Genomic DNA, 23,094 nt, shown 5'->3' on the forward strand with positions numbered 1-23,094 from the left:
TGCCGTATCCTGTATCTTCTATCCCCCCCCTGTATCATCTCTATCTGCCGTATCCTGTATCTTCTATCCCCCCCCCTGTATCATCTATATCTGCCGTATCCTGTATTTTCTATCCCCCCCTGTATCATCTCTATCTGCCTTATCCTGTATCTTCTATCCCCCCCTGTATCATCTCTATCTGCCGTATCCTGTATCTTCTATCCCCCCCTGTATCATCTCTATCTGCCGTATCCTGTATCTTCTATCCCCCCCACCTGTATCATCTCTATCTGCCGTATTCTGTATCTTCTATCCCCCCCTGTATCATCTCTATCTGCCGTATCCTGTATCTTCTATCCCCCCATGTATAATCTCTATCTGCCGTATCCTGTATCTTCTATCCCCCCCAGTATCATCTCTATCTGCCGTATCCTGTATCTTCTATCCCCCACCTGTATCATCTCTATCTGCCGTATCCTGTATCTTCTATCCCCCCCAGTATCATCTCTATCTGCCGTATCCTGTATCTTCTATCCCCCACCTGTATCATCTCTATCTGCTGTATCCTGTATCTTCTATCCCCCCCTGTATCATCTCTATCTGCCGCATCCTGTATCTTCTATCCCCCACCCTGTATCATCTCTATCTGCCGTATCCTGTATCTTCTATCCCCCCCCCCCCTGTATCATCTCTATCTGCTGTATCCTGTATCCTCTATCCCCCCAGTATCATCTCTATCTGCTGTATCCTGTATCTTCTATCCCCCCCCTTTATCATCTCTATCTGCTGTATCCTGTATCTTCTATCCCCCACCTGTATCATCTCTATCTGCTGTATCCTGTATCTTCTATCCCCCCTGTATCATCTCTATCTGCTGTATCCTATATCTTCTATCCCCCCCTGTATCATCTCTATCTGCCGTATCCTGTATCTTCTATCCCCCCCTGTATCATCTCTATCTGCCGTATCCTGTATCTTCTACCCCCCCCGGTATCATCTCTATCTGCTGTATCCTGTATCTTCTATCCCCCCCCTGTATCATCTCTATCTGCTGTATCCTGTATCTTCTATCCCCCCCTGTATCATCTCTATCTGCCGTATCCTGTATCTTCTATCCCCCCACCTGTATAATCTCTATCTGCCGTATCCTGTATCTTCTATCCCCCCCTGTATCATCTCTATCTGCCGTATCCTGTATCTTCTATCCCCCCCTGTATAATCTCTATCTGCCGTATCCTGTATCTTCTACCCCCCCCTGTATCATCTCTATCTGCTGTATCCTGTATCTTCTATCCTCCCCCTGTATCATCTCTATCTGCCGTATCCTGTATCCTCTATCCCCCCCTGTATCATCTCTATCTGCCGTATCCTGTATCTTCTATCCTCCCCCCCTGTATCATCTCTATCTGCCATATCCTGTATCTTCTACCCCCCCCTGTATCATCTCTATCTGCCGTATCCTGTATCTTCTATCCCCCCCTGTATCATCTCTATCTGCCGTATCCTGTATCTTCTATCCCCCCCTGTATCATCTCTATCTGCCGTATCCTGTATCTTCTATCCTCCCCCTGTATCTTCTCTATCTGCCGTATCCTGTATCTTCTATCCCCCCCTGTATAATCTCTATCTGCCGTATCCTGTATCTTCTATCCCCCCTGTATAATCTCTATCTGCCGTATCCTGTATCTTCTATCCCCCCCTGTATCATCTCTATCTGCTGTATCCTGTATCTTCTATCCCCCCCTGTATCATCTCTATCTGCTGTATCCTGTATCTTCTATCCCCCCCTGTATCATCTCTATCTGCTGTATCCTGTATCTTCTATCCCCCCCTGTATCATCTCTATCTGCTGTATCCTGTATCTTCTATCCCCCCCTGTATCATCTCTATCTGCCGTATCCTGTATCTTCTATCCCCCCCTGTATCATCTCTATCTGCTGTATCCTGTATCTTCTATCCCCTCCTGTATCATCTCTATCTGCCGTATCCTGTATCTTCTACCCCCCCAGTATCATCTCTATCTGCCGTATCCTGTATCTTCTATCCCCCCCTGTATCATCTCTATCTGCTGTATCCTGTATCTTCTATCCCCCCCTGTATCATCTCTATCTGCCGTATCCTGTATCTTCTATCCCCCCCTGTATCATCTCTATCTGCTGTATCCTGTATCTTCTATCCCCCCTGTATAATCTCTATCTGCTGTATCCTGTATCTTCTATCCCCTCCTGTATCATCTCTATCTGCCGTATCCTGTATCTTCTATCCCCCCCTGTATCATCTCTATCTGCTGTATCCTGTATCTTCTATCCCCCCCTGTATCATCTCTATCTGCCGTATCCTGTATCTTCTATCCCCCCCTGTATCATCTCTATCTGCCGTATCCTGTATCTTCTATCCCCCACCTGTATCATCTCTATCTGCTGTAGCCTGTATCTTCTATCCCCCCCCTGTATCATCTCTATCTGCCGTATCCTGTATCTTCTATCCCCCCCTGTATCATCTCTATCTGCCGTATAATGTATGTGCTATCCCCCCCTGTATCATCTCTATCTGCTGTATCCTGTATCTTCTATCCCCCCCTGTATCATCTCTATCTGCTGTATCCTGTATCTTCTATCCCCCCCTGTATCATCTCTATCTGCCGTATCCTGTATCTTCTATCCCCCCTGTATAATCTCTATCTGCCGTATCCTGTATCTTCTATCCCCCCCTGTATCATCTCTAACTGCCATATCCTGTATTTTCTACCCCCCCCCTGTATCATCTCTATCTGCCGTATCCTGTATCTTCTATCCCCCCCTGTATCATCTGTATCTGCCGTATTCTGTATCTTCTATCCCCCCCAGTATCATCTCTATCTGCTGTATCCTGTATCTTCTATCCCCCCCTGTATCATCTCTATCTGCCGTATCCTGTATCTTCTATCCCTCCCCCTGTATCATCTCTATCTGCCGTATCCTGTATCTTCTATCCTCCCCCTGTATCTTCTCTATCTGCCGTATCCTGTATCTTCTATCCCCCCCTGTATTATCTCTATCTGCCGTATCCTGTATCCTCTATGCCCCCCTGTATCATCTCTATCTGCCGTATTCTGTATCTTCTATCCCCCCCCAGTATCATCTCTATCTGCCGTATCCTGTATCTTCTATCCCCCCCCGTATCATCTCTATCTGCTGTATCCTGTATCTTCTATCCCCCCCCCTGTATCATCTCTATCTGCCGTATCCTGTATCTTCTATCCCCCCCTGTATCATCTCTATCTGCCGTATCCTGTATCTTCTATACCCCCCTGTATCATCTCTATCTGCCGTATCCTGTATCTTCTATCCCCCCTGTATCATCTCTATCTGCCGTATCCTGTATCTTCTATCCCCCCCTGTATCATCTCTATCTGCCGTATCCTGTATCTTCTATCCCCCCCCTGTATCATCTCTATCTGCCGTATCCTGTATCTTCTATCCCCCCCTGTATCATCTCTATCTGCTGTAACCTGTATCTTCTATCCCCCCTGAATCATCTCTATCTGCCGTATCCTGTATCTTCTATCCCCCCCAGTATCATCTCTATCTGCCGTATCCTGTATCTTCTATCCCCCCTGTATCATCTCTATCTGCCGTATCCTGTATCTTCTATCCCCCCCTGTATCATCTCTATCTGCCGTATCCTGTATGTGCTATCCCCCCCTGTATCATCTCTATCTGCTGTATCCTGTATCCTCTATCCCCCCCTGTATTATCTCTATCTGCCGTATCCTGTATCTTCTATCCCCCCTGTATCATCTCTATCTGCTGTATCCTGTATCTTCTATCCCCCCTTAATCATCTCTATCTGCCGTATCCTGTATCTTCTATCCCCCCCAGTATCATCTCTATCTGCCGTATCCTGTATCTTCTATCCCCCCTGTATCATCTCTATCTGCCGTATCCTGTATCTTCTATCCCCCCCTGTATCATCTCTATCTGCCGTATCCTGTATGTGCTATCCCCCCCTGTATCATCTCTATCTGCTGTATCCTGTATCTTCTATCCCCCCTGTATCATCTCTATCTGCCGTATCCTGTATCTTCTATCCCCCCCTGTATCATCTCTTTCTGCCGTATCCTGTATCTTCTATCCCCCCCTGTATCATCTCTATCTGCCGTATCCTGTATCTTCTATCCCCCCCTGTATCATCTCTATCTGCCGTATCCTGTATCTTCTATCCCCCCCTGTATCATCTCTATCTGCTGTATCCTGTATCCTCTATCCCCCCCTGTATCATCTCTATCTGCCGTATCCTGTATCTTCTATCCCCCCCTGTATCATCTCTATCTGCCGTATCCTGTATCTTCTATCCCCCCCTGTATCATCTCTATCTGCTGTATCCTGTATCTTATATCCCCCCCTGTATCATCTCTATCTGCCGTATCCTGTATCTTCTATCCCCCCCTGTATCATCTCTATCTGCTGTATCCTGTATCTTCTATCCCCCCCCTGTATCATCTCTATCTGCCGTATCCTGTATCTTCTATCCCCCCTGTATCATCTCTCTCTGCTGTATCCTGTATCTTCTATCCCCCCTGTATCATCTCTATCTGCTGTATCCTGTATCTTCTATCCCCCCCTCCTGTATCATCTCTATCTGCCGTATCCTGTATCTTCCATCCTCCCCCTGTATCATCTCTATCTGCTGTATCTTCTATCCCCCCCTGTATCATCTCTATCTGCCGTATCCTGTATCTTTTATCCCCCCCTGTATCATCTCTATCTGCCGTATCCTGTATCTTCTATCCCCCCCTGTATCATCTCTATCTGCCGTATCCTGTATCTTCTATCCCCCCCAGTATCATCTCTATCTGCTGTATCCTGTATCTTCTACCCCCCCCTGTATCATCTCTATCTGCCGTATCCTGTATCTTCTATCCCCCCCTGTATCATCTCTATCTGCCGTATCCTGTATCTTCTATCCCCCCCTGTATCATCTCTATCTGCTGTATCCTGTATCTTCTATCCCCCCCTGTATCATCTCTATCTGCCGTATCCTGTATCTTCTATCCCCCCCTGTATCATCTCTATCTGCTGTATCCTGTATCTTCTATCCCCCCTGTATCATCTCTATCTCCTGTATCCTGTATCTTCTTTCCCCCCCTGTATCATCTCTATCTGCTGTATCCTGTATCTTCTTTCGCCCCCTGTATCATCTCTATCTGCCGTATCCTGTATCCTCTATCCCCCCCTGTATCATCTCTATCTGCCGTATCCTGTATCTTCTATCCCCCCCCCTGTATCATCTCTATCTGCTGTATCCTGTATCTTCTTTCCCCCCCTGTATCATCTCTATCTGCTGTATCCTGTATCTTCTATCCCCCCCTGTATCATCTCTATCTGCCGTATCCTGTATCTTCTATCCCCCCCTGTATCATCTCTATCTGCCGTATCCTGTATCTTCTATCCCCCCCTGTATCATCTCTATCTGCCGTATCCTGTATCTTCTATCCTCCCCCTGTATCATCTCTATCTGCCGTATCCTGTATCTTCTATCCCCCCCTGTATCATCTCTATCTGCCGTATCCTGTATCTTCTATCCTCCCCCTGTATCATCTCTATCTGCCGTATCCTGTATCTTCTATCCCCCCCTGTATCATCTCTATCTGCTGTATCCTGTATCTTCTATCCCCCCCTGTATCATCTCTATCTGCCGTATCCTGTATCTTCTATCCTCCCCCTGTATCATCTCTATCTGCCGTATCCTGTATCTTCTATCCCCCCCTGTATCATCTCTATCTGCTGTATCCTGTATCTTCTTTCCCCCCCTGTATCATCTCTATCTGCCGTATCCTGTATCTTCTATCCCCACTGTATAATCTCTATCTGCGGTATCCTGTATCTTCTATCCCCCCCAGTATCATCTCTATCTGCCGTATCCTGTATCCTCTATCCCCCCCTGTATCATCTCTATCTGCCGTATCCTGTATCTTCTATCCCCCCCCCTGTATCATCTCTATCTGCTGTATCCTGTATCTTATATGCCCCCCCCCTGTATCATCTCTATCTGCCGTATCCTGTATCTTCTATCCCCCCCTGTATCATCTCTATCTGCTGTATCCTGTATCTTCTATCCCCCCCTGTATCATCTCTATCTGCTGTATCCTGTATCTTCTATCCCCCCCCTGTATCATCTCTATCTGCTGTATCCTGTACCTTCTATCCCCCCCTGTATCATCTCTATCTGCTGTATCCTGTATCTTCTATCCCCCCCTGTATCATCTCTATCTGCTGTATCCTGTATCTTCTACCCCCCCTGTATCATCTCTATCTGCTGTATCCTGTATCTTCTATCCCCCCCTGTATCATCTCTATCTGCTGTATCCTGTATCTTCTATCCCCCCTGAATCATCTCTATCTGCCGTATCCTGTATCTTCTATCCCCCCCAGTATCATCTCTATCTGCCGTATCCTGTATCTTCTATCCCCCCTGTATCATCTCTATCTGCTGTATCCTGTATCCTCTATCCCCCCTGTATCATCTCTATCTGCCGTATCCTGTATCTTCTATCCCCCCCTGTATCATCTCTATCTGCCGTATCCTGTATCTTCTATCCCCCCCTGTATCATCTCTATCTGCCGTATCCTGTATCTTCTATCCCCCCCTGTATCATCTCTATCTGCTGTATCCTGTATCTTCTATCCCCCCCCTGTATCATCTCTATCTGCCGTATCCTGTATCTTCTATCCCCCCCTGTATCATCTCTATCTGCTGTATCCTGTATCTTCTATCCCCCCTGTATCATCTCTATCTGCTGTATCCTGTATCTTCTATCCCCCCCTCCTGTATCATCTCTATCTGCCGTATCCTGTATCTTCCATCCTCCCCCTGTATCATCTCTATCTGCTGTATCTTCTATCCCCCCCTGTATCATCTCTATCTGCCGTATCCTGTATCTTTTATCCCCCCCTGTATCATCTCTATCTGCCGTATCCTGTATCTTCTATCCCCCCCTGTATCATCTCTATCTGCCGTATCCTGTATCTTCTATCCCCCCCAGTATCATCTCTATCTGCTGTATCCTGTATCTTCTACCCCCCCCTGTATCATCTCTATCTGCCGTATCCTGTATCTTCTATCCCCCCCTGTATCATCTCTATCTGCTGTATCCTGTATCTTCTATCCCCCCCTGTATCATCTCTATCTGCCGTATCCTGTATCTTCTATCCCCCCCTGTATCACCTCTATCTGCTGTATCCTGTATCTTCTATCCCCCCTGTATCATCTCTATCTCCTGTATCCTGTATCTTCTTTCCCCCCTGTATCATCTCTATCTGCTGTATCCTGTATCCTCTATCCCCCCCTGTATCATCTCTATCTGCCGTATCCTGTATCTTCTATCCCCCCCCCTGTATCATCTCTATCTGCTGTATCCTGTATCTTCTTTCCCCCCCTGTATCATCTCTATCTGCCGTATCCTGTATCTTCTATCCCCCCCTGTATTATCTCTATCTGCCGTATCCTGTATCTTCTATCCCCCCCTGTATCATCTCTATCTGCTGTATCCTGTATCTTCTATCCTCCCCCTGTATCATCTCTATCTGCCGTATCCTGTATCTTCTATCCCCCCCAGTATCATCTCTATCTGCCGTATCCTGTATCTTCTATCCCCCACCTGTATCATCTCTATCTGCCGTATCCTGTATCTTCTATCCCCCCCAGTATCATCTCTATCTGCCGTATCCTGTATCTTCTATCCCCCACCTGTATCATCTCTATCTGCTGTATCCTGTATCTTCTATCCCCCCCTGTATCATCTCTATCTGCCGCATCCTGTATCTTCTATCCCACACCCTGTATCATCTCTATCTGCCGTATCCTGTATCTTCTATCCCCCCCCCTGTATCATCTCTATCTGCTGTATCCTGTATCCTCTATCCCCCCAGTATCATCTCTATCTGCCGTATTCTGTATCTTCTATCCCCCCCAGTATCATCTCTATCTGCTGTATCCTGTATCCTCTATCCCCCCTGTATCATCTCTATCTGCCGTATTCTGTATCTTCTATCCCCCCCCAGTATCATCTCTATCTGCCGTATCCTGTATCTTCTATCCCCCCCCGTATCATCTCTATCTGCTGTATCCTGTATCTTCTATCCCCCCCCCTGTATCATCTCTATCTGCCGTATCCTGTATCTTCTATCCCCCCCTGTATCATCTCTATCTGCCGTATCCTGTATCTTCTATACCCCCCTGTATCATCTCTATCTGCCGTATCCTGTATCTTCTATCCCCCCTGTATCATCTCTATCTGCCGTATCCTGTATCTTCTATCCCCCCCTGTATCATCTCTATCTGCCGTATCCTGTATCTTCTATCCCCCCCCTGTATCATCTCTATCTGCCGTATCCTGTATCTTCTATCCCCCCCTGTATCATCTCTATCTGCTGTAACCTGTATCTTCTATCCCCCCTGAATCATCTCTATCTGCCGTATCCTGTATCTTCTATCCCCCCCAGTATCATCTCTATCTGCCGTATCCTGTATCTTCTATCCCCCCTGTATCATCTCTATCTGCCGTATCCTGTATCTTCTATCCCCCCCTGTATCATCTCTATCTGCCGTATCCTGTATGTGCTATCCCCCCCTGTATCATCTCTATCTGCTGTATCCTGTATCCTCTATCCCCCCCTGTATTATCTCTATCTGCCGTATCCTGTATCTTCTATCCCCCCCTGTATCATCTCTATCTGCTGTATCCTGTATCTTCTATCCCCCCTTAATCATCTCTATCTGCCGTATCCTGTATCTTCTATCCCCCCCAGTATCATCTCTATCTGCCGTATCCTGTATCTTCTATCCCCCCTGTATCATCTCTATCTGCCGTATCCTGTATCTTCTATCCCCCCCTGTATCATCTCTATCTGCCGTATCCTGTATGTGCTATCCCCCCCTGTATCATCTCTATCTGCTGTATCCTGTATCTTCTATCCCCCCTGTATCATCTCTATCTGCCGTATCCTGTATCTTCTATCCCCCCCTGTATCATCTCTTTCTGCCGTATCCTGTATCTTCTATCCCCCCCTGTATCATCTCTATCTGCCGTATCCTGTATCTTCTATCCCCCCCTGTATCATCTCTATCTGCCGTATCCTGTATCTTCTATCCCCCCCTGTATCATCTCTATCTGCTGTATCCTGTATCCTCTATCCCCCCCTGTATCATCTCTATCTGCCGTATCCTGTATCTTCTATCCCCCCCTGTATCATCTCTATCTGCCGTATCCTGTATCTTCTATCCCCCCCTGTATCATCTCTATCTGCTGTATCCTGTATCTTATATCCCCCCCTGTATCATCTCTATCTGCCGTATCCTGTATCTTCTATCCCCCCCTGTATCATCTCTATCTGCTGTATCCTGTATCTTCTATCCCCCCCCTGTATCATCTCTATCTGCCGTATCCTGTATCTTCTATCCCCCCCTGTATCATCTCTATCTGCTGTATCCTGTATCTTCTTTCCCCCCTGTATCATCTCTATCTGCTGTATCCTGTATCTTCTTTCCCCCCCTGTATCATCTCTATCTGCCGTATCCTGTATCTTCTATCCCCACTGTATAATCTCTATCTGCGGTATCCTGTATCTTCTATCCCCCCCAGTATCATCTCTATCTGCCGTATCCTGTATCCTCTATCCCCCCCTGTATCATCTCTATCTGCCGTATCCTGTATCTTCTATCCCCCCCCCTGTATCATCTCTATCTGCTGTATCCTGTATCTTATATGCCCCCCCCTGTATCATCTCTATCTGCCGTATCCTGTATCTTCTATCCCCCCCTGTATCATCTCTATCTGCTGTATCCTGTATCTTCTATCCCCCCCTGTATCATCTCTATCTGCTGTATCCTGTATCTTCTATCCCCCCCCTGTATCATCTCTATCTGCTGTATCCTGTACCTTCTATCCCCCCCTGTATCATCTCTATCTGCTGTATCCTGTATCTTCTATCCCCCCCTGTATCATCTCTATCTGCTGTATCCTGTATCTTCTACCCCCCCTGTATCATCTCTATCTGCTGTATCCTGTATCTTCTATCCCCCCCTGTATCATCTCTATCTGCTGTATCCTGTATCTTCTATCCCCCCTGAATCATCTCTATCTGCCGTATCCTGTATCTTCTATCCCCCCAGTATCATCTCTATCTGCCGTATCCTGTATCTTCTATCCCCCCTGTATCATCTCTATCTGCTGTATCCTGTATCCTCTATCCCCCCCTGTATCATCTCTATCTGCCGTATCCTGTATCTTCTATCCCCCCCTGTATCATCTCTATCTGCCGTATCCTGTATCTTCTATCCCCCCCTGTATCATCTCTATCTGCCGTATCCTGTATCTTCTATCCCCCCCTGTATCATCTCTATCTGCTGTATCCTGTATCTTCTATCCCCCCCCTGTATCATCTCTATCTGCCGTATCCTGTATCTTCTATCCCCCCCTGTATCATCTCTATCTGCTGTATCCTGTATCTTCTATCCCCCCTGTATCATCTCTATCTGCTGTATCCTGTATCTTCTATCCCCCCCTCCTGTATCATCTCTATCTGCCGTATCCTGTATCTTCCATCCTCCCCCTGTATCATCTCTATCTGCTGTATCTTCTATCCCCCCCTGTATCATCTCTATCTGCCGTATCCTGTATCTTTTATCCCCCCCTGTATCATCTCTATCTGCCGTATCCTGTATCTTCTATCCCCCCCTGTATCATCTCTATCTGCCGTATCCTGTATCTTCTATCCCCCCCAGTATCATCTCTATCTGCTGTATCCTGTATCTTCTACCCCCCCCTGTATCATCTCTATCTGCCGTATCCTGTATCTTCTATCCCCCCCTGTATCATCTCTATCTGCTGTATCCTGTATCTTCTATCCCCCCCTGTATCATCTCTATCTGCCGTATCCTGTATCTTCTATCCCCCCCTGTATCACCTCTATCTGCTGTATCCTGTATCTTCTATCCCCCCTGTATCATCTCTATCTCCTGTATCCTGTATCTTCTTTCCCCCCCTGTATCATCTCTATCTGCTGTATCCTGTATCCTCTATCCCCCCCTGTATCATCTCTATCTGCCGTATCCTGTATCTTCTATCCCCCCCCCTGTATCATCTCTATCTGCTGTATCCTGTATCTTCTTTCCCCCCCTGTATCATCTCTATCTGCCGTATCCTGTATCTTCTATCCCCCCCTGTATTATCTCTATCTGCCGTATCCTGTATCTTCTATCCCCCCCTGTATCATCTCTATCTGCTGTATCCTGTATCTTCTATCCTCCCCCTGTATCATCTCTATCTGCCGTATCCTGTATCTTCTATCCCCCCCAGTATCATCTCTATCTGCCGTATCCTGTATCTTCTATCCCCCACCTGTATCATCTCTATCTGCCGTATCCTGTATCTTCTATCCCCCCCAGTATCATCTCTATCTGCCGTATCCTGTATCTTCTATCCCCCACCTGTATCATCTCTATCTGCTGTATCCTGTATCTTCTATCCCCCCCTGTATCATCTCTATCTGCCGCATCCTGTATCTTCTATCCCACACCCTGTATCATCTCTATCTGCCGTATCCTGTATCTTCTATCCCCCCCCCCTGTATCATCTCTATCTGCTGTATCCTGTATCCTCTATCCCCCCAGTATCATCTCTATCTGCTGTATCCTGTATCTTCTATCCCCCCCCTTTATCATCTCTATCTGCTGTATCCTGTATCTTCTATCCCCCACCTGTATCATCTCTATCTGCTGTATCCTGTATCTTCTATCCCCCCTGTATCATCTCTATCTGCTGTATCCTATATCTTCTATCCCCCCCTGTATCATCTCTATCTGCCGTATCCTGTATCTTCTATCCCCCCCTGTATCATCTCTATCTGCCGTATCCTGTATCTTCTACCCCCCCGGTATCATCTCTATCTGCTGTATCCTGTATCTTCTATCCCCCCCCTGTATCATCTCTATCTGCTGTATCCTGTATCTTCTATCCCCCCCTGTATCATCTCTATCTGCCGTATCCTGTATCTTCTATCCCCCCACCTGTATAATCTCTATCTGCCGTATCCTGTATCTTCTATCCCCCCCTGTATCATCTCTATCTGCCGTATCCTGTATCTTCTATCCCCCCCTGTATAATCTCTATCTGCCGTATCCTGTATCTTCTACCCCGCCCTGTATCATCTCTATCTGCTGTATCCTGTATCTTCTATCCTCCCCCTGTATCATCTCTATCTGCCGTATCCTGTATCCTCTATCCCCCCCTGTATCATCTCTATCTGCCGTATCCTGTATCTTCTATCCTCCCCCCCTGTATCATCTCTATCTGCCATATCCTGTATCTTCTACCCCCCCCTGTATCATCTCTATCTGCCGTATCCTGTATCTTCTATCCCCCCCTGTATCATCTCTATCTGCCGTATCCTGTATCTTCTATCCCCCCCTGTATCATCTCTATCTGCCGTATCCTGTATCTTCTATCCTCCCCCTGTATCTTCTCTATCTGCCGTATCCTGTATCTTCTATCCCCCCCTGTATAATCTCTATCTGCCGTATCCTGTATCTTCTATCCCCCCTGTATAATCTCTATCTGCTGTATCCTGTATCTTCTATCCCCTCCTGTATCATCTCTATCTGCCGTATCCTGTATCTTCTACCCCCCCAGTATCATCTCTATCTGCCGTATCCTGTATCTTCTATCCCCCCCCTGTATCATCTCTATCTGCCGTATCCTGTATCTTCTATCCCCCCCTGTATCATCTCTATCTGCCGTATAATGTATGTGCTATCCCCCCCTGTATCATCTCTATCTGCTGTATCCTGTATCTTCTATCCCCCCCTGTATCATCTCTATCTGCTGTATCCTGTATCTTCTATCCCCCCCTGTATCATCTCTATCTGCCGTATCCTGTATCTTCTATCCCCCCTGTATAATCTCTATCTGCCGTATCCTGTATCTTCTATCCCCCCCTGTATCATCTCTAACTGCCATATCCTGTATTTTCTACCCCCCCCTGTATCATCTCTATCTGCCGTATCCTGTATCTTCTATCCCCCCCTGTATCATCTCTATCTGCCGTATTCTGTATCTTCTATCCCCCCCAGTATCATCTCTATCTGCTGTATCCTGTATCTTCTATCCCCCCCTGTATCATCTCTATCTGCCGTATCCTGTATCTTCTATCCCTCCCCCTGTATCATCTCTATCTGCCGTATCCTGTATCTTCTATCCTCCCCCTGTATCTTCTCTATCTGCCGTATCCTGTATCTTCTATCCCCCCCTGTATTATCTCTATCTGCCGTATCCTGTATCCTCTATGCCCCCCTGTATCATCTCTATCTGCCGTATTCTGTATCTTCTATCCCCCCCCAGTATCATCTCTATCTGCCGTATCCTGTATCTTCTATCCCCCCCCGTATCATCTCTATCTGCTGTATCCTGTATCTTCTATCCCCCCCCCTGTATCATCTCTATCTGCCGTATCCTGTATCTTCTATCCCCCCCTGTATCATCTCTATCTGCCGTATCCTGTATCTTCTATCCCCCCCTGTATCATCTCTATCTGCCGTATCCTGTATCTTCTATCCCCCCCTGTATCATCTCTATCTGCCGTATCCTGTATCTTCTATCCCCCCCTGTATCATCTCTATCTGCCGTATCCTGTATCTTCTATCCCCCCCCTGTATCATCTCTATCTGCCGTATCCTGTATCTTCTATCCCCCCCTGTATCATCTCTATCTGCTGTAACCTGTATCTTCTATCCCCCCTGAATCATCTCTATCTGCCGTATCCTGTATCTTCTATCCCCCCCAGTATCATCTCTATCTGCCGTATCCTGTATCTTCTATCCCCCCTGTATCATCTCTATCTGCCGTATCCTGTATCTTCTATCCCCCCCAGTATCATCTCTATCTGCCGTATCCTGTATCTTCTATCCCCCCCTGTATCATCTCTATCTGCCGTATCCTGTATCTTCTATCCCCCCCTGTATCATCTCTATCTGCTGTAACCTGTATCTTCTATCCCCCCTGAATCATCTCTATCTGCCGTATCCTGTATCTTCTATCCCCCCCAGTATCATCTCTATCTGCCGTATCCTGTATCTTCTATCCCCCCCTGTATCATCTCTATCTGCCGTATCCTGTATGTACTATCCCCCCCTGTATCATCTCTATCTGCTGTATCCTGTATCCTCTATCCCCCCCTGTATTATCTCTATCTGCCGTATCCTGTATCTTCTATCCCCCCCTGTATCATCTCTATCTGCTGTATCCTGTATCTTCTATCCCCCCTTAATCATCTCTATCTGCCGTATCCTGTATCTTCTATCCCCCCCAGTATCATCTCTATCTGCCGTATCCTGTATCTTCTATCCCCCCTGTATTATCTCTATCTGCCGTATCCTGTATCTTCTATCCCCCCCTGTATCATCTCTATCTGCCGTATCCTGTATGTGCTATCCCCCCCTGTATCATCTCTATCTGCTGTATCCTGTATCTTCTATCCCCCCTGTATCATCTCTATCTGCCGTATCCTGTATCTTCTATCCCCCCCTGTATCATCTCTTTCTGCCGTATCCTGTATCTTCTATCCCCCCCTGTATCATCTCTATCTGCCGTATCCTGTATCTTCTATCCCCCCCTGTATCATCTCTATCTGCCGTATCCTGTATCTTCTATCCCCCCCTGTATCATCTCTATCTGCTGTATCCTGTATCCTCTATCCCCCCCTGTATCATCTCTATCTGCCGTATCCTGTATCTTCTATCCCCCCCTGTATCATCTCTATCTGCCGTATCCTGTATCTTCTATCCCCCCCTGTATCATCTCTATCTGCTGTATCCTGTATCTTATATCCCCCCCTGTATCATCTCTATCTGCCGTATCCTGTATCTTCTATCCCCCCCTGTATCATCTCTATCTGCTGTATCCTGTATCTTCTATCCCCCCCCCTGTATCACCTCTATCTGCCGTATCCTGTATCTTCTATCCCCCCCTGTATCATCTCTCTCTGCTGTATCCTGTATCTTCTATCCCCCCTGTATCATCTCTATCTGCTGTATCCTGTATCTTCTATCCCCCCCTCCTGTATCATCTCTATCTGCCGTATCCTGTATCTTCCATCCTCCCCCTGTATCATCTCTATCTGCTGTATCTTCTATCCCCCCCTGTATCATCTCTATCTGCCGTATCCTGTATCTTTTATCCCCCCCTGTATCATCTCTATCTGCCGTATCCTGTATCTTCTATCCCCCCCTGTATCATCTCTATCTGCCGTATCCTGTATCTTCTATCCCCCCCAGTATCATCTCTATCTGCTGTATCCTGTATCTTCTACCCCCCCCTGTATCATCTCTATCTGCCGTATCCTGTATCTTCCATCCTCCCCCTGTATCATCTCTATCTGCTGTATCTTCTATCCCCCCCTGTATCATCTCTATCTGCCGTATCCTGTATCTTCTATCCCCCCCAGTATCATCTCTATCTGCCGTATCCTGTATCTTCTATCCCCCCTGTATCATCTCTATCTGCCGTATCCTGTATCTTCTATCCCCCCCTGTATCATCTCTATCTGCCGTATCCTGTATGTACTATCCCCCCCTGTATCATCTCTATCTGCCGTATCCTGTATCTTCTATCCCCCCCTGTATCATCTCTATCTGCCGTATCCTGTATCTTCTATCCCCCCCTGTATCATCTCTATCTGCTGTATCCTGTATCTTCTATCCCCCCCTGTATCATCTCTATCTGCCGTATCCTGTATCTTCTATCCCCCCCTGTATCATCTCTATCTGCTGTATCCTGTATCTTCTATCCCCCCCTGTATCATCTCTATCTCCTGTATCCTGTATCTTCTTTCCCCCCCTGTATCATCTCTATCTGCTGTATCCTGTATCTTCTTTCGCCCCCTGTATCATCTCTATCTGCCGTATCCTGTATCCTCTATCCCCCCCTGTATCATCTCTATCTGCCGTATCCTGTATCTTCTATCCCCCCCCCTGTATCATCTCTATCTGCTGTATCCTGTATCTTCTTTCCCCCCCTGTATCATCTCTATCTGCTGTATCCTGTATCTTCTATCCCCCCCTGTATCATCTCTATCTGCCGTATCCTGTATCTTCTATCCCCCCCTGTATCATCTCTATCTGCCGTATCCTGTATCTTCTATCCCCCCCTGTATCATCTCTATCTGCCGTATCCTGTATCTTCTATCCTCCCCCTGTATCATCTCTATCTGCCGTATCCTGTATCTTCTATGCCGTATCCTGTATCTTCTATCCCCCCCTGTATCATCTCTATCTGCTGTATCCTGTATCTTCTATCCTCCCCCTGTATCATCTCTATCTGCCGTATCCTGTATCTTCTATCCCCCCCTGTATCATCTCTATCTGCTGTATCCTGTATCTTCTATCCCCCCCTGTATCATCTCTATCTGCCGTATCCTGTATCTTCTATCCCCCCCTGTATCATCTCTATCTGCCGTATCCTGTATCTTCTATCCCCCCCTGTATCATCTCTATCTGCCGTATCCTGTATCTTCTATCCTCCCCCTGTATCATCTCTATCTGCCGTATCCTGTATCTTCTATCCCCCCCTGTATCATCTCTATCTGCCGTATCCTGTATCTTCTATCCTCCCCCTGTATCATCTCTATCTGCCGTATCCTGTATCTTCTATCCCCCCCTGTATCATCTCTATCTGCTGTATCCTGTATCTTCTATCCCCCCCTGTATCATCTCTATCTGCCGTATCCTGTATCTTCTATCCTCCCCCTGTATCATCTCTATCTGCCGTATCCTGTATCTTCTATCCCCCCCCTGTATCATCTCTATCTGCTGTATCCTGTATCTTCTTTCTCCCCCTGTATCATCTCTATCTGCCGTATCCTGTATCTTCTATCCCCACTGTATAATCTCTATCTGCGGTATCCTGTATCTTCTATCCCCCCCTGTATCATCTCTATCTGCCGTATCCTGTATCCTCTCTCCCCCCCTGTATCATCTCTATCTGCCGTATCCTGTATCTTCTATCCCCCCCCCTGTATCATCTCTATCTGCTGTATCCTGTATCTTCTTTCCCCCCCTGTATCATCTCTATCTGCCGTATCCTGTATCTTCTATCCCCCCCCCTGTATCATCTCTATCTGCTGTATCCTGTATCTTCTTTCCCCCCCTGTATCATCTCTATCTGCCGTATCCTGTATCCTCTATCCCCCCCTGTATCATCTCTATCTGCCGTATCCTGTATCTTCTATCCCCCCCCCCTGTATCATCTCTATCTGCTGTATCCTGTATCTTCTATGCCCCCCCCTGTATCATCTCTATCTGCCGTATCCTGTATCTTCTATCCCCCCCTGTATCATCTCTATCTGCTGTATCCTGTATCTTCTATCCCCCCCTGTATCATCTCTATCTGCTGTATCCTGTATCTTCTATCCCCCCCCTGTATCATCTCTATCTGCTGTATCCTGTATCTTCTACCCCCCCTGTATCATCTCTATCTGCTGTATCCTGTATCTTCTATCCCCCCCTGTATCATCTCTATCTGCCGTGTCCTGTATCTTCTATCCCCCCCTGTATCATCTCTATCTGCTGTATCCTGTATCTTCTATCCCCCCCTGTATCATCTCTATCTGCTGTATCCTGTATCTTCTATCCCCCCCTGTATCATCTCTATCTGCCGTATCCTGTATCTTCTATCCCCCCCTGTATCATCTCTATCTGCTGTATCCTGTATCTTCTATCCCCCACCTGTATCATCTCTATCTGCTGTATCCTGTATCTTCTATCCCCCCCCTGTATCATCTCTATCTGCCGTATCCTGTATCTTCTATCCCCCCCCTGTATCATCTCTATCTGCCGTATCCTGTATCTTCTATCCCCCCCCCTGTATCATCTCTATCTGCCGTGTCCTGTATCTTCTATCCCCCCCTGTATCATCTCTATCTGCTGTATCCTGTATCTTCTATCCCCCCCCTGTATTATCTCTATCTGCCTTATCCTGTATCTTCTACCCCCCCCCTGTATCATCTCTATCTGCCGTATCCTGTATCTTCTATCCCCCCCCTGTATCATCTCTATCTGCCGTATCCTGTATCTTCTATCCCCCCCCTGTATCATCTCTATCTGCCATATCCTGTATCTTCTATCCCCCCCTGTATCATCTCTATCTGCCGTATCCTGTATCTTCTATCCCCCCCCTGTATCATCTCTATCTGCCGTATCCTGTATCTTCTATCCCCCCTGTATCATCTCTATCTGCTGTATCCTGTATCTTCTATCCCCCCCTGTATCATCTCTATCTGCTGTATCCTGTATCTTCTATCCCCCCTGTATCATCTCTATCTGCTGTATCCTGTATCTTCTATGCCCCCTGTATCATCTCTATCTGCCGTATCCTGTATCTTCTATCCACCCCCTGTATCATCTCTATCTGCTGTATCCTGTATCTTCTATCCCCCCTGTATCATCTCTATCTGCCGTATCCTGTATCTTCTATCCCCCCTGTATCATCTCTATCTGCCGTATCCTGTATCTTCTATCCCCCCCTGTATCATCTCTATCTGCTGTATCCTGTATCTTCTATCCCCCCTGTATAATCTCTATCTGCCGTATCCTGTATCTTCTATCCCCCCTGTATAATCTCTATCTGCCGTATCCTGTATCTTCTATCCCCCCCTGTATCATCTCTATCTGCCGTATCCTGTATCTTCTATCCCCCCCTGTATCATCTCTATCTGCTGTATCCTGTATCTTCTATCCCCCCTGTATCATCTCTATCTGCCGTATCCTGTATCTTCTATCCCCCCCTGTATCATCTCTATCTGCCGTATCCTGTATCTTCTACCCCCCCCCTGTATCATCTCTATCTGCTGTATCCTGTATCTTCTATCCCCCCCTGTATAATCTCTATCTGCCGTATCCTGTATCTTCTATCCCCCCCGTATCATCTCTATCTGCCGTATCCTGTATCTTCTATCCCCCCCTGTATCATCTCTATCTGCCGTATCCTGTATCTTCTATCCCCCCTGTATAATCTCTATCTGCCGTATCCTGTATCTTCTACCCCCCCGTATCATCTCTATCTGCTGTATCCTGTATCTTCTATCCCCCACTGTATCATCTCTATCTGCCGTATCCTGTATCTTCTATCCCCCCCGTATCATCTCTATCTGCCGTATCCTGTATCTTCTATCCCCCCCTGTATCATCTCTATCTGCCGTATCCTGTATCTTTTATCCCCCTTGTATAATCTCTATCTGCCGTATCCTGTATCTTCTATCCCCCCCTGTATCATCTCTATCTGCCGTATCCTGTATCTTCTATCCTCCCCCCTGTATCATCTCTATCTGCCGTATCCTGTATCTTCTATCCCCCCCTGTATCATCTCTATCTGCCGTATCCTGTATCTTCTACCCCCCCCTGTATCATCTCTATCTGCCGTATCCTGTATCTTCTATCCCCCCCTGTATCATCTCTATCTGCCGTATCCTGTATCTTCTATCCCCCCACCTGTATAATCTCTATCTGCCGTATCCTGTATCTTCTATCCCCCCCCTGTATCATCTCTATCTGCCGTATCCTGTATCTTCTATCCCCCCTGTATCATCTCTATCTGCCGTATCCTGTATCTTATATCCTCCCCCGTATCATCTCTATCTGCCGTATCTTGTATCTTCTATCCCCCCTGTATCATCTCTATCTGCTGTATCCTGTATCTTCTATCCCCCCCCTGTATCATCTCTATCTGCCGTATCCTGTATCTTCTATCCTCCCCCGTATCATCTCTATCTGCTGTATCCTGTATCTTCTATCCCCCCCCCTGTATCATCTATATCTGCCGTATCCTGTATTTTCTACCCCCCCCCTGTATCATCTCTATCTGCCGTATCCTGTATCTTCTATCCCCCCCTGTATCATCTCTATCTGCTGTATCCTGTATCTTCTATCCCCCCTGTATCATCTCTATCTGCTGTATCCTGTATCTTCTATCCCCCCCTGTATCATCTCTATCTGCCGTATCCTGGATCTTCTATCCCCCCCTGTATCATCTCTATCTGCCGTATCCTGTATCTTCTATCCCCCCCGTATAATCTCTATCTGCCGTATCCTGTATCTTCTATCCCCCCCAGTATCATCTCTATCTGCCGTATCCTGTATCTTCTATCCCCCCCCCCCTGTATCATCTCTATCTGCTGTATCCTGTATCTTCTATCCCCTCCTGTATCATCTCTATCTGCCGTGTCCTGTATCTTCTACCCCCCCCCTGTATCATCTCTATCTGCCGTATCCTGTATCTTCTATCCTCCCCTGTATCATCTCTATCTGCTGTATCCTGTATCTTCTATCCTCCCCTGTATCATCTCTATCTGCCGTATCCTGTATCTTCTATCCTCCCCTGTATCATCTCTATCTGCCGTATCCTGTATCTTCTATCCCCCCCCTGTATCATCTCTATCTGCCGTATCCTGTATCTTCTATCCCCCCCGTATCATCTCTATCTGCCGTATCCTGTATCTTCTATCCCCCCCTGTATCATCTCTATCTGCCGTATCCTGTATCTTCTATCCCCCCTGTATCATCTCTATCTGCTGTATCCTGCATCTTCTATCCCCCCCTGTATCATCTCTATCTGCCGTATCCTGTATCTTCTATCCCCCCTCCTGTATCATCTCTATCTGCCGTATCCTGTATCTTCTACCCCCCCCTGTATCATCTCAATCTGCCGTATCCTGTATCTTCTATCCCCCCCCTGTATCATCTCTATCTGCCGTATCCTGTATCTTCTATCCCCCCCTGTATCATCTCTATCTGCCGTATCCTGTATCTTCTATCCCCCCCCCTGTATCATCTCTATCTGCCGTATCCTGTATCTTCTATCACACATAGTCACCTGAACAAGAGCGTCAGAGACATTCACCTGAACGAGAATGTCAGAGACAGTCCCTGGAATGAGAGTGTCAGAGGCAGTCACCGTAATGAGAGTGTCAGAGACAGACAGTCACTGATAAAATTGTTTATAAAAAAAGGGACGGTTAGTGACAGAGATGAGACTATAGATACATATAAAATATTATTTGTTAACCCGTTCTATTTTGTTATAGCTAAAAGCAGTTATTTATTATCACTGGCAATGCAGGGAGCTACAGCTAGTGTATATATGTCCAGACCAGACGACACCAGAGTCTGGGATCAGTTCAATGCATCATGTCCAAGTCCCCTCCATTCCCTTCCCCCCACCAACCTAACACCTACACCACAACACTAACTTGGGATAGAGTCACATTTTTGAGCCCTGAAAGCTGTATGCCCAGATGGACTCCCAGCTGACAAGTCGGCCAACCGAGCAACCACCGGTCCCGGCCACCCAGGCCTCTGAATCCTCTTGTCTCCCATTCCTGGAAGAAAGGCCAAAACCATCCCCTACAGGAGTATACCCACGGAGGAGCCCATCCCCTGCAGGAGTATACCCACGGAGGAGCCCATCCCCTGCAGGAGTATACCCACGGAGGAGCCCATCCCCTGCAGGAGTATACCCACGGAGGAGCCCATCCCCTGCAGGAGTATACCCACGGAGGAGCCCTCTCTTTCCAGAGGTTAGAAACATTGATCTTAAAGGAAATCTACCATCAAAAATTTCATCTTGATAAACCATGGACACTTACTCATAGATCCAGGCACCGTGACTGTGGGAATCTTCTTACATTTGTTATCCATGGCCTCGTTCCTGATAAAATCAACTTTTAAAATATAATAATTAGCCAGAGGGGTTCTGGAACCTGATCCAAGGACAGCAAGTACCCCTTCCAGTTACCAGCCCTGCCCTGCTCCACTGCCTCCCGGACACAAAGCATAGCACTAAATGTACTGCGGCCTGGAACAGAGCAGTGCTGGGTCCCCGAAAGGAGCCGGGGCACAAACTGCACCAGCCAATTAAACAGCACCTTTGCCAAAACCTTTCTGTCCGTATTTAGAAGCGCTATGGGCCGCCAGTTCTCAATACGAGATCGGTCCTTACCCTTTGACAGGATGATCAGGGCTGACCTCCTCATTGACTTCGGCAGAGCGCCCGAGGAAAGACACTCATTGAATACCTCAGTCAAGAGAGGAACCAAGGCGTCCTTAAAGGTCTTATAGAACTCAGATGTTAAGCCATCCGGAGCCGGCGATTTCTTGAGGGTGAGCCCTTCAATCTCCCGGCTGACTTCCTCCTCCCTAATCCTTTAGTGATGAGTCTACTCCTGGCTCAGAGACAGTTTCAGCCAGGAAAGCCGACATCACATCCCGATCTAGATCCTTCCTGCCCAAGAGGTGCGAGTAGAAGGATCTGACGACCTCCAGGATTAGAATAGTTGCATAATCTCTATTATTACATCTGTGGGGCTGCTCTGAAGGGGCTGGCGAGGGCTGTTACACCCTTTATGTACAGGTATATGGTGCGTTACACCCCGGCAGGTAACATGTGATCAGATTCTGTTCTGAGGAGCTCACAATTTTTACTTGTTCCATTGTAATACCTATACTATGACATTGGGGGTGCCATACACAGGACATGGTGCACCCTATAGAAGAGGTCATCTCTGGGTTGTGACCTTCCATGGTCCTGACTGGCTTCTTCCTTTCCTCTTCCAGTTCCCATCCAGCAGCCATGGCCTATCTCCTGAGCGCCATCCGCAGGATCATCGACACCTTCCACCGCTACAGCTGCCGCAGCGGCCCTTGCGATAAACTGGACAAGGCGCAATTCAAGAGCCTCATCCAGACGGAGTTTGCAGAAGTGATTGAGGTAAGATCCTACATGGAGGTTCCCAGCACTTTGTGCTTCGGAGCTGCTCGTGAAGCAGAGGCGTCTTTTTTGGATTTCCATGAATTACAATGAAGGATAGACCCGGGAGGGAGTGGCTATTACTAGACAGGTCCGCTCTACTTCTTAGATCCTGTGTTTACTGCCTTCTGCCCCTCAGGGAATGATTAAAGAACAACTGTAAAGTATAAAAACTTTTGCCTGGCTCTGCATTAAGCTAAAATAAGCAATTCTCTAATTTACACTCATGAACCACCTGCAGCCACTTGCCTGCTAGCAGGGCTTTTACCTTGTCCCCCTGGCTG

At 47.1% G+C, this 23,094-nt stretch overlaps 1 protein-coding gene across 1 annotated transcript in view; it reads left to right on the forward strand.

Annotated features, from left to right (window-relative positions):
- The window catches only part of LOC140069130 (protein S100-A1-like), a 53,466-nt gene that overhangs the window by 18,695 nt on the left and 11,677 nt on the right, over positions 1 to 23,094 (forward strand). Inside the window, exon 2 of the mRNA XM_072114493.1 lies at positions 22,618 to 22,771. Coding sequence (XP_071970594.1) covers positions 22,634 to 22,771 — 138 coding nt within the window. The 5' untranslated portion in view covers positions 22,618 to 22,633. The remainder of the gene's footprint in view (positions 1 to 22,617; positions 22,772 to 23,094) is intronic.

Source organism: Engystomops pustulosus, chromosome 7 (genome assembly GCF_040894005.1).
Source record: "Engystomops pustulosus chromosome 7, aEngPut4.maternal, whole genome shotgun sequence".
Lineage (NCBI taxonomy): Eukaryota > Metazoa > Chordata > Amphibia > Anura > Leptodactylidae > Engystomops > Engystomops pustulosus.